At 40.3% G+C, this 12392-nt stretch overlaps 2 protein-coding genes across 3 annotated transcripts in view; one reads left to right on the top strand and one right to left on the bottom strand.

Annotated features, from left to right (window-relative positions):
* Positions 1-504: 504 nt before the first annotated feature.
* Positions 505-12154, bottom strand: SCRN3 (secernin 3). Its single transcript, XM_024212374.1, has 8 exons — positions 12094-12154; positions 11390-11561; positions 10315-10496; positions 9233-9432; positions 8238-8450; positions 5099-5261; positions 4538-4718; positions 505-1948 (listed from the first exon to the last, which is right to left on the bottom strand). The coding sequence occupies exons 2-8, from the start codon at positions 11558-11560 to the stop codon at positions 1784-1786; spliced, it is 1275 nt and encodes a 424-aa protein (XP_024068142.1). The 5' UTR covers position 11561; positions 12094-12154; the 3' UTR covers positions 505-1783.
* A 94-nt stretch (positions 12155-12248) lies between these two features.
* CIR1 (corepressor interacting with RBPJ, 1) overlaps positions 12249-12392 on the top strand; it is a 40894-nt gene continuing 40750 nt past the window's right edge. For both annotated transcript variants that reach the window (XM_024212262.2, XM_024212183.2), the window contains exon 1: positions 12249-12332. In XM_024212262.2, the coding sequence (XP_024068030.1) occupies positions 12261-12332 (72 nt within the window). In that variant the 5' untranslated portion in view covers positions 12249-12260. The remainder of the gene's footprint in view (positions 12333-12392) is intronic.

The following is a 12392-nucleotide window of genomic DNA, read 5'->3' as shown; positions in this document are numbered from 1 at the left end:
AAGTAGGTATTTGTTGCTAAATAATTAGATGTTAGTCTATCTCTATACAATTTTAATATATATGAAGAATTGCAATTGAAAGTGTGGCCTGCACTCTATTTCTATTACACAGGCTTAGTTATAGGCACAGAAAAGCAACAGTTTTAAATGGAGAAAATATACAAATAGGTAAAGTTCTTCAAATTTATCCAGGAAAACTGTTTTTTTTTTTTTTTTTTTTTTAATTTATTTCTTATTTTTTTTTTTTTTTTTACTGAAGTTACTAACCGGTTACAGACAAGTTAAACTGATTTTTAGTATGCCAGTAATATCACCTGTTATTTTATACATTCTATACTTCAGATACTTTTAAGTACTTTCTCTTTTACAAGTCTACCTTACCTTTTGCTTGATTCTGTATGAATGAAGTCAGAATCCTGCATCTGTACTTCCACTCTCTTGCCAAGAATATGAAGGTAATGTTACAAATTCATCATGACTTTAATACAGGATCAAGGATTTAGCTTTGTTGAAATAAATCTTTAATAAATTAGCAGCTTTGGCAAGACAAGTTATGAATAACAAGGTGTTCATCTAAAGAAGAAAAGTTTAAAGAGTCTCTCTTTAAAACTGTCATTCTGTAAGAGTATGCACACTTCAGATCTTTAAATACTCAGACCTATTATTCATTGTTCTTGTGTGTTTTAAACAGGCAATGATTCAATAAAAAAATTGTTATGAAAAACAATCCAGTGCTGTCTTGAAAAGTGCACTGGCAGAATTCATTTCAAAGTAATCATAGAGTAGTACATAAAACCAAAACACTTCTTTCTAAATAAAGGTTAGCAAATGTATAAGGATGTTAAAGCTTAAATGTTTTGTGGTAACTGGCAGGACATTTTGTATTGCTAAGATACCAAACACTCATTACCTTAAAGCAACTTGAAAGTCTAAGCCATTTTAACACATTTCAGTACAACTTAGTTATTGTAAAGCTGAAGCTGTAATTTGGTTTTAAAATGGCAGATTACTTTAGGCACACTCATACTCAATGTGTTAATTTGAAGGTTAACTTGTCATCCATAATTGTGGAAGTGGCAATGCAAGTGTAAAGTACATGTATCCTATTAGAGTAATACTAGATTGAGCTATAGTCTATCCTAGTGTACAACTGTCATGAAAACTTATTCCTGACAAGTAAAATATTTTTCTTAGTGTGGCAATTGTACAACTGGAGAATTATTAGCAGAGAGTTAAAATAAGTATTGGTACTGCGACATTTGTTTTACAGGAATAAAATAATCTCAAAGATGATGCATAATAGTGGCTTCTCCATTTTAGAGAGTCCTCACTTGTCCATTTTAATTCAGACAGTGAAATTATGCTCTGATGATCAACTTGAGTAACACTTCTTGAGTATAAAATCTACATGCATATTCACAGAGTGAGTTGTTCAAATCAAAGATGCACCAAATCAAAATCTTAATCATAAAATAACCAAGCATTTCAATACCTACTAGGCCTTTTAATATTTAGTTGTTAATCAAGTTGGTTCTAACTAGAATTTCACCTAGTTGTCAAATTCTTTATCTACAGCCAAGTGTCATTTAAAGGCAAAACTATTCCCTACCTTTGAAAACCTTTCTTGTTTGATCATTATCAAAAGCCCATTGGCCAGCATGTATAAGATGCTAAATGCCTAATCATCAATGAAAAATGACTTTTGGAAAGTAAGATTTGATCCCTAGAGCCATACAACTACAAGGGATGAAGATCACCAAGACCAAATTTCACTGCATTTGATTTATACTCTTAGGCAATATGTGTTGATTTCCTCTTCCACACACTGTGAAAAAAGGTTAACAGCTTGGTTAACATCAAGACATCCCTTTTGCAGGATTGATTCCATCTTGCTAATTTTCTCTTTCTCCAACTTCCGTATCTGTTCCAGCATCTCTTTACCCTTTTCCTACAAAAACAAAAAAATACATTTCCCAATGAAACTCTAACGCACTGTACAGTTTAAAACAAAGTCTTGCTATAGTCAATCATCTTCCTACTCAGGCTCTTGTACCTGTGCCCATAACAACAATTTGTGATGGTAGTGGGAATAATGCTGTCCAGTTTGTGTAGGTTACATACTGTTCTTGCTCAGGTGCTCTGTCCCTTATACAGTATTTGTCCCATCTACCTACAACTTGCAAACCTTTAGTGTGAGGGGCTGGAATGGTAAAAATAAAAGGTTCTTCAGTACTTTCAGCAGCAAAACTTCATTGTGCAGAAGTGCCTTTTTAGAACTGGGGGTGTGTTTAGATTCTGAATAGCCCTGTCTTTGGATGGCATCCATTTTTGGACCAAAAGTTTAAATAAATTCTAGGCTCTACTTCAACAAAAACAGTGACCTTTTAGAAGTCAGCAACTAGCCTCCTTGCTCCACAAAAAATAGGCAATTCTGCTGATGAGGAAAACGGGGGCCTGTAATTCTCTAAGGTGGTACCAAAAAGGAAACGGGGCTTGTTTCACATTATATAGTCTTGACCTGCCCTGAGCAGCCTTAAACAAAACAGTGATAAAAGCCTGAGCCCTGTCTAGGCGACAGTCTTGCCCATTGCTGTCATCAGCTTATCTGTGCTGATTGAAATTAGGACTCCCGCTACTCCTAATGCAAACACAGTCACAGTGTGGCAGAGCTGTACGTTGTACTAATGCAATAAGCATGCTTTGAAATCCTCATCTGTGGCTGGTGTGCTTACTGCTCCGCTGCTTCAAGTTTCTTCTGAGGATGTATTAGTGGGTCGGTGTCACCAGGAGCTACAACTGGAGCCTGACTAAAGATGGTATGAAAAGGAATGAGAACAGGAGTACTTGTGGCACCTTAGAGACTAACAAATTTATTAGAGCATATTATTATGCTCTAATAAATTTGTTAGTCTCTAAGGTGCCACAAGTACTCCTGTTCTTTTTGCGGATACAGACTAACACGGCTGCTACTCTGAAACCTATGAAAAGGAATGGAAGACAACTTGACTTAGGAGTTAAAAACAGCAGAGAGAGGAAACAGAAGAGTCAGGAAATCCAGAAAAATGATTGGCTTGATGCCACATCCTTGACAATTAGAACAAAGGAGCTGGCAGGAGTGATAGGGAGGGCCCAGCCAGAGAGAAGCCAATCACACTACTCTTGGTAATAAATACTCCAGGATTTCTATATTTAGCATCTATTTTCCAATAATACTTGGTGAAAACCAGAGGTCCCCATCTCCCTCAGAGTCAAAACATCCCATAATATTCATCCCTACTCCCCTTTCATCATTTTAGCCTGAATTAGCTAAGGTAGCAACACCTGCAGTGTCTTCCCACAGAGGGGACTGGACTAACTCGTCGACCACCTAGAACCCCTAAAATCATGTTCGCCCTCTCACTTACCCTGCTTTCAGTTTGAGTGAGGTATTAGAAGCAGAGCAGTGGTCAGAGGAATATGGTGCTTCCTAACCCTGTATTTACACAAAACTGGGCTCCCTGCAGCTCAGCTCCGCTCCACTCCCCCTTCACCTTCCATGTCCACTGTGGTACCTAGCTACAGCTTCTCCCTTAATCTGCCTAAATTGCTGCAGCTGCTCAGCATGTGCCTGCTAGGCAGCTGCAATTTTAAAGCCCCCTTCCCACCCATCTACCCGCTGCTGCTCCCATATACACTGCTCCAAAGAGTGCACCAACCCCCAGTGTACTTTAGACCTGGCCCTATTGGTTACAGGGCTTTATACTGAAATCCTTCTAGTGAGTCTAAGCAGACTCCAAACCTCAGCCTTTTTGTAACTGGTGATCCTCATATTGGCCTACATACACCATTGGTCACAGCAATTTATGAAGAATACACTAATATTTATTACAGCAAGTCCATTGTACCACTAGCTAATTTAAATTAAAATCCTCATAATTCAACATGCAATCTGGAGCTCAGGCAGTACCATCTCAAGCTATTATGATATTAACTCAAAACAGTGCTGAGCACATTGATGCCCTTAATCAGTGGTGTCCAACGTGGGGCATTCAAGGGAGACTTACGAACAAAGCCTGTGACTTTTAAACTGAAGTGTTTGAATCAATCCTGTCGCTACAAGGAAGTGGTAACGGGCACCCCAACCCCTCCCTTTAGACCCAAGAGCAGCAATTGTGATTGCTGGGAGTGCTCTGACCAGGGGCCATTCCTTCTGTGCAGGGGCTGTTGAGTAGTACCCCCAAAGTCTGGCTGGTGCAATTACAGGAGATGGAAAGAGTAGTCTGGTCTGCTCCACTCCAGGCTTTGGGAACCCTAGGCTGAGCAGGACAGACGTTTGACTGGCCATGCCTGAGCCTAGGGAAATAGTTGAAGGATTGATGGTGGCTCCTGGGCATTTCTGAAATGTGTACATACTAGAGGCTGAACAGATTGTACACTGGTGCACTACATGAATATTCTTTACCATCCAACAAACTGGAGCATTAAATAGTATCACATCTGCAAACCACGAGTGGAGTGAATTACCCAAATCACCACCTTGCACTGAAATCGAACGTACCTTGAAGGTTTTCATAATCACAGCAGCACTTTCATGTTGCTTATAGAGTTCATGTCTTCGATCTGGCTTAGTCAGAAACCGTGGTTTCTTCTTCACTGGATCATCATGACCAAATGTTGGTGAGCTGGTTTTTAGTAACTGAGTAATATTTGGCACAAAAATAAAAGGCTTAAAAACAGACCTAGAGAGAGGAAACAGAACACAGATCCTTTATTGATATAGTTTTATTAAAGGTACCAAGCAGAAGTCAATGCCTCATTGTATTTTCCTTCCATTTATCCCCTCTACTTCCACTGGAGAAAGGCATCAAATTACTCTTAGCCTTGTTGTAATTACTCAGATAAAATGTGTATGAAGTCTCCCCACATTTACATCAATGTTATGTATGTAAGTAAAGGGGTAATGAACCCCTAAATTATGACTTATGCATTTGGCTCTCACTACATTTCGGGACTTGTTTTAAAATAATAATAAAATAAAACTAATAAGCAAGTAAATGACACCATCTTATAACTTAGAAAACATTTGCTAACTTTTCATTTTAATTAGTTATTGCATCACCTGTCAGGGTCTGGAGTTCCCGTAAAAAAATGAATACAAGGGAGATTAGGCTCCTGAGGTAGGATGGAGACCATACTTCCAGTTGTCATAAATCCTCCTTCCATATTAATGCCACTCTCTTTATCCCGAAGAATTTCCATCATTGTTTCAGAAGTTATATTGCCTGTTTAAAATACAAAACAATGAATTTACATACAAGACTAGTAGCAACTAAATACCAGCTACTCTAGAACTGCTTGCTTTACTCCTCACATTTTTCAAAGGTAATGTTCATGTTAATATGCTATGTTGGCAAAAAGGCCAACAGGTGCAAAACAAGGGATATCAAACTAGCTTCTTACACAGTAGTTAAAAACATGAAAGAGACACTTTAGCTCTGTGATAAAAGCAATCGATCTTTCAGCCCACATACATACTGGAATAAGCCACATGTTTAAAATAGCAAATAAGATTACTGTTTTATTTTTATCTTTTCTGATAAGGAAATGACAATGAGATATTGCATTTATGACTCAAGTGCTATAACAAATGTATTTTGGACTTCCAAAGTGTATGATAAATAATAAGCCTAGCAAATAGTTCAGATAAAATAACTTTTCAGATGAAAATTCATAGTTCAAGATTAAAGACTAAACTTCCTAAATGCTATGTGGGAGTTAAGCAGACAAATCATAGTATTGCTTACTGGTATTATCTGTGTACAAATCCCACTAGACTCCTTTGAAAATGTAAAACTAATAACTTTATGTGGATTTCCTATGCAGTGCTTTGAAAATGCACCTTGAAGAGATTAGACTATTACTATTTTACTTCCCAGGTAATTTATATTTCAAGATGACCCGCTGAAATGACGCACTTGAGAACAATCAGTTTTATATCTTGAATGGAATGGAACCACAGTAACGTAGTCACTTGTGAAGGGCTATGTAATACTGATCAGCAAGCACCAAACTAAATAAGGCAAACTTGAGTTCAGCATCCTTGTGAAAATAATTTTCTTTCTGAGATGGGGTGAACGGAACCCCTTCATTGGTATTGGCTGTTCTTGTGAAAATTCTAATAGTAAATTATTTTAAAGTAGTTAGCGTTCAAATGCTGCCTCTGTTTTTTATATACTGTAGTGGTTTACGTGAATGCCTAGTGATGTACTGCCAATATTTTAACAAGGGCATCTACAGACATTTTTTCTCCAAATCCGGTATAACAGGTGAACAAGTGCTTATATAAAAGAGAGAAATAGCTAATCTATTCATTGGTTTTTCCATTTTAAAGGGATATTGGCAACTTGAAACCTCCTACACTTGCAATGTTTCCCTCATACCATCTCTCAGAGGATTAGGATTTCTAGTTTAAATGGCCTTGCCATTTCTAGTTGAACTAAGAAAAGACTGCTGCTCCATGAGAAAACTTAAGTTGACTTGTCCAAGTTTCCCTGTAAATGATGCAAGTTGCAACCCATGCTGCGCTTCAAGAATTGCACATGGTTAATTAACCATGTGCACTCTTCTCCAGCGTATGGGCACAAGGGGCTGGAGGAAGCCAGCAAAAGGAATTCATCACAGTAAACCAGACAGGCAAATGAAGGACACTAAAGAGAGGAGGCAGTTTTCATATTTGGTCAAGGTCAGTCATTGCAAAGCAAGATTAAGTGCAGGTCAGCAGCTTGTCCAGCAGGCACTATGTATTAAATTTCTCTTGTCTAGATCAGGTTTTTGATTCTCCTGGGTTCCTCATATAGTCTCTCAGTAGCTACTTTACAAATATAAATATCATAGCTATTTTAAAAGTTTCTCCACACACCAAAGATCAGTAGACTGGAAGACTTTTTTTTTAAGCTATTGGGAGAAAAAGCTTGGAAGGGTAGAGTATGATAACTATGCCTTTGTTGCTGCTCTAAATTAAATCACTTTTAAGGCATGGATTTAAAAAAAAAATCTAAAGGAAATGAAACTATATCAGGCTGATAATTTGAATACTTAGAGTGATTTAAAAATGGTTGAGGTGAATGCCTGAAAATGGGGATTTAGGTGAAAATGCTGATAGAACCTTAACACTGCTATAAAACAGGTATTAAGTATTCAAAACCTGCAATTCCCAGAATGGATGCAAGATTTACATGATCACCAGAGTAAGATATCTATAGGTAATTCTCTAGCATGCAGTGAATAAGTGCTAAAGCTGGGGTGACAGCTCAAAAAAACAAAAAGCACCCAGGGATGCAATTTGATTTCCGTTTAGATTAATCATTTCAAATGCAACAGTGAATACAGATGCTATTTTGAGGTATATGTAACACAGTTAAAAGCTGCCACATAGAAGCAGTTGGAAGAGAAGTAGTAGTTTCTCTCTGCATAAATGTGAAAAAAGTCATGTTAATTAATAAGTTGGTAATTAAGAATTTCCTCTGATAGTGCTGTAAATTCCTTTATCCTGCTTTCAGACAGGCTGTTTTACTAGACTATATAATTTTAACAGTAACATTTTTTAAATCTATGTTTTTAATATGAGTATCTTCAAGTCCAACAAAAAAAAAAAAGGTGAGATTAGGCAGAATGACTTTATATTCATATGAAAACAGTGTTCAGAGGTGGGTTCAGTTAGGCACTGTACTAACAGAGGCCTGCCCCAAAGCTTTCCCAAGCTCGTATGGGTGGCAGTGAATTTTTGGACGTCTTCTTTTTTTCTGGCAAGTAGGTGGATGGAAAATAACCCACCTGCCTGAGCCCGGAACCCCTTTCCACACCCTGAACTCCTCATTTCTAGCCCCACCCCAGAGCCTGCACCCCCAGCTACAGCTCTCGCCCTCTCCCGCACCCCAACCCCAATTTCGTGAGCATTCATGGCCCGCCATACAATTTCCATACCCAGATGTGGCCGTCGGGCCAAAAAGTTTGCCCAGCCCTGGCCTATAAGTATGGCTGCAGTATTAAATGTTTAATATATAAAATTTGTTTATGATTTCTCTCCACCCAATTCAGAAAGATCCAATCACTCTAATATTGTCTTCAATTGAATTATTATTGAATTAATCCAGTGTATGTACTTACTACCATAGCAGACATTTTAATCACTTGAATTAAATGCATACAGCATACTAAATACTTTATTTGATTTGCTATAGTCAAATAATAATGGGTACCTTTGTGTTTATTCAGTAGCTTATAGCCTTCACAGTATCTGCCCCTTGAAGTTGTCATTCTGGCAGTATTTACGTAGGAATATACAGCAGCAAAATCGAATTCTTTTTCACCATCCCACCAGCCTTTGCTCTTAGCATAATCTCTCATTTTGGGATGTTCCTGATCGATCTTGGTTGTTATAGAGAGCTGGTTGGAGATATTCCGCACACCCTCTGTTTGTAAAGTGGGGAAAGAGATCATTTAGTGTCTTTTATGCAGTGATTTATCCAGTATTTTATTTGTTTACATTTAGCTTACTGAAACGTATTTTATATTTTACAGCTTTTTTGAAGTTCTCATGTAACCTGCTGAGTTCCCCTGCATTCATGGGGATATTTTTGGCTTCTCTCTCTCTCTCTCCCCCCATCACACACATCCAGGCCATATCTAAATTCTGCTGCTGCTTCATCCTCTGCAGCTCTGATATTCACTTTTATTTCCATTCCCACAGCCAAGTGTTTTGTTCAGGTTCTCGTTATATTCCAGCTCAACTACTATACCGGCCTCCCAAACAATCATCTTCTCTGCCCATCAATTTGATCTGCTCACTCCTCTTTGAATCCTTCCTGTGGCTCCAAATCTATTATCACATCAGTTTTTAAACATCTTGTCACCGCCCTTAAAGCTCTACATAATTCTGCCATTCTCTTGTCATGCTTTACATTGCCCATGTTCTCTCCTCCATCGGTGTTTGCTTTCACGTTCACCTCTGTGGCCCCCTATATATGGTACAACCTCCCTGAGCTCATCTGTAAGCCCCTATTCTGCCTACAATTAAGTCCCTTCTAAAGACCCATTTCTGCTAGTGACATGAAAGCAGCGGGGCACACACGTACCCAGAAGCTAGCTGGATCCCCCACATCCTAATGAAGCAATTAGTATATGAAAAGTGGGGAATTACTAATGCTGTTACAGTGGGAAGATTTAAAACCCTAATGAAGAATGTTACCCATACCTTCTATTTTCTCTGCTGCCCAGTATTTTCCTGAAGTCTCCAGTACCCAAGCCTCCTTTCTATCAACTATCAGAAAACTGTTATGGTAGGTAAATGCCATGTGACTCTCCATACAGTTTCCTCCTTGTCCATATTTTTCTAGCAAGTCAACCATGACAGTGAGGGCATTTTCAGCTGTATCTGCTCTTTCGAGTCCAAGTCTAAAACAAAATTAAGATGTTACCTTATGTACTTATCTTGTTTTAAAAGAATTCTTGAACATGAATATTAAAGTTGAATCTGAACAGTGAATACTGTGGTGGGGTGTGGGTACCCTGTCCCTGACTAAACCAGAAAGGGATCAGACCCCTTCACTGGGAAGAAAGGAGGAACCTACCTGAGTTCCTTGTTAAGCTGCTGGACTGTATATCTGATTGGCTGTGCCTCCTCCATTATGCAATAAAATGGAAGTGTGCGAGGGAGGAAGAAGGTTCCTAGGAAGTGTCCTCATTCACCCCCCATTCCCAGGTGGGAATTAACTGCCTGCTTTGAACTAAGAAAAAAGGGTTAAACTATTGGCAGAGACTTCTACCATAGTAAGACTTGTTTTGTTCTTAATTGCTTGTTTCTGGCCAACTGGAAATTGGCAAAAAAAGAAGCTGGCCTTTTTTTGTTTTTGTACATTTGTTTTATTTGGGGATCTGTGGCCAAAACTGTGACAGAAAAAAATTTGGGGAAGAACATTACATGGCATAACCCCAATCCCTCCAACTGCAATTGTGTGCTGTGAGAATTTCAATTCATAATTATATCTTTAAAAAATTCTAGTAGTACTGATAGAACAATTTCTAATATCTTCATTTGCACAGTCCACATTAATGCTCAGCCACCTCAAAGATTCACAATGACTTTAACAGAAGTTGGAGCAGGCCTTTCTTCCTAGAAGTGTTCATAATTTAACCAAGAACAGAACAGAAGAGAAGGCAGGGTCCTTGCCTTCAGAGTTATGTTCGTTTCTATATAAAAACATGTATCTGGGTTATAACTTAAAACCAAATTCAACATAGTATATCTATCTAAATACAACTAGAGTATGTACCAACCTGAGGAGGTCCATGCCTAGAAGTGCTTCATTATCACGGACTTCTTCTCGTCCCCACACTGCTTCATTCCCAATGCAAACTCCATGTTCGTTGGCTCCCATTTCAGCACCCCATATCCAAGATGGACGACTCAAAACAACCGCGTATGTTTTTGCTGCTTGCTCAATTTCTATATAAGTGCACTGCAACATAAACCATGGCATGAAAAATGTAATCAAAAATCAAAAAGCTATTTAATGAATGCAGGGCCTGAAAGTTCTCATTCAGCTAGATTTCCTTTGTGAGAGGAGCTTCCAACAATAACCAACAAAATCATATCTTACTTAAAATTCCCCCTCTTCTCCTTATCCCACAAAGCCATAGAATAGTAAACTATCATTAAAAAAACCCAAATTCAATAGAAATACATGTATATACTATGTAAGTGACGTAGTATAATTAATAGAAACAAGCTCTCTTTAAGGGTTCTCCATTCCTAATTTGCATTGGAAGACAAAATAATCTCTGGTTTCCTATTCAAATGATTAAAGGGATACCCACACATACTCTGGATCCCCAAACTCTATCTATTTTAAAATAGTTTTCCAATCAAGGTCATTGGTTGTTAAACATGGCTAGGGAGGTAGTTAGCTACATACTTCAAAAGGCCAGCAAACTAACTTCTATGCTGCAGCTAGATAAGGGTCTAGATTTTCTGCTGTAGGAGATGTTGGGTATCTATAAATAAACTAACATGCTACTAACAGCAATCTTCATCACAAAAGGCCAAGCATGACTTAGAATGGGACCCACAAAAAGTGGGTTTAGAGTGAGTCAAATAAAAGAAGGTCCTCAAAAGCAGAATCTGAGGGGGTGCACTGAGCTGACTCTCACTGCACTAAGTCAGTGGGTATTTCTGATGGAGGGTTACAATCCTGCTGTGCTATTACACAGTAATACAAAACTTATACCCTTTTACATCTTATGCTTGGCCAAACATAGGAGATTTTTTTAAACTAATGTTTAATTCTTTACTATTTGTATTATATGGTGGACAAGCACCCTTAGTTTCTGTTCACGAACACTTTGCTCTTACCTCAAGCTTGTCTCCTGCCTTATGAGAAGCAGCAGGGAAATAGACTATCTCTTGCACTTCATCAGAGGGTCTATCTGAATTTTTTCCAAAAACAACCCGGCTGCCAACTGTTGCTGGAGGCAGCGCCACAAATGTGTCACAGGAGCAAGGTTCAGTGGTTCTCGAAGCCATCCTTGAAATAAATAATAATGTACAGGAATGAACTTAAAATTCAGAGGCGGGGGTGCTTCCCAGACATGAATAGGAGCCGAGTGCAAGGAAGGCATTTGACCGAGGACTGGAGGCTTTCGCACCGGTAGCTGCACGATTACTTTTTTCTGGCATAGGTCCCCGAACCACAGACTTAGAAACCACCCTCTGGGCAAGAGCTGACGTGCAAAATGGCAAACAGGGAGCCGCTCCCTTGCGGGAGCCGGGACTCGAGGCCGCGTTCCCTGCCCCCGGAGCGGGCAGCGGGGCCGTTATTGCAGCCCGAGCTCGTCTGGCTGCTCCCCTCAAGAGGGGGCGGGGTACCGGGATCCCGCGGGGGCCAGGCGCGCCCAGCGGGCGGGGGGGGGGGAATCAGGGATCCTGTAGGGACCAGGAACTGTCAGCGGCGGGAGGGGGGATCCCGGGAACTGGGGTTGGCGAGGGGGAGGGGACGGGGATCCCGCGGGGCGGGGCTACGGGCTGTCAGGCCCGGGCGGGCCCCGCGCAGGTCTCACCTGGCGCACGCGGCCCGCCGCCCGACTGCGTGTGGGGGCAGGTGTCACGCCGCCCGCCCCGCCCCCTGCAGGAAGCCCCGCCCCCTGCCCCGGAAGCTTGGGCCCGGCCTGGCGCAGCAGAGCGACTCGAGCGAGCGGCCTGACCCGGCCCCAGCGCTGCCGCCGCCATGGGGAAATCCTTCGCCAACTTCATGTGCAAGAAAGACTTTCACCCCGCCTCCAAATCCAACATCAAAAAGGTGAGCGAGCGGGGCCGGAGCCCCGGTACAGCCCCCCGATACCGCCCCGGCCGGAGACAC

The sequence above is a fragment of the Terrapene carolina genome, unplaced genomic scaffold, assembly GCF_002925995.2.
Source record: "Terrapene carolina triunguis isolate 2854851 unplaced genomic scaffold, T_m_triunguis-2.0 Scaffold62, whole genome shotgun sequence".
Taxonomy (NCBI): Eukaryota; Metazoa; Chordata; order Testudines; family Emydidae; genus Terrapene; species Terrapene triunguis.
The sequence above is the reverse complement of the archived record's forward strand: the minus strand, read 5'-3'. Positions and strand labels throughout refer to the sequence as shown.

Excerpts from the sequence above, each read along its gene's own strand:
- SCRN3 (XM_024212374.1), bottom strand. The coding sequence starts at position 11,560 with ATGGCTTCGAGAACCACTGAACCTTGCTCCTGTGACACATTTGTGGCG. Across the intron at positions 9,433-10,314 it reads CTAGGCATGGACCTCCTCAG|ACTTGGACTCGAAAGAGCAG; the intron begins GTTGGTACATAC and ends ATTTTGTTTTAG. Across the intron at positions 5,262-8,237 it reads GCTACTGAATAAACACAAAG|GCAATATAACTTCTGAAACA; the intron begins GTACCCATTATT and ends TATTTTAAACAG.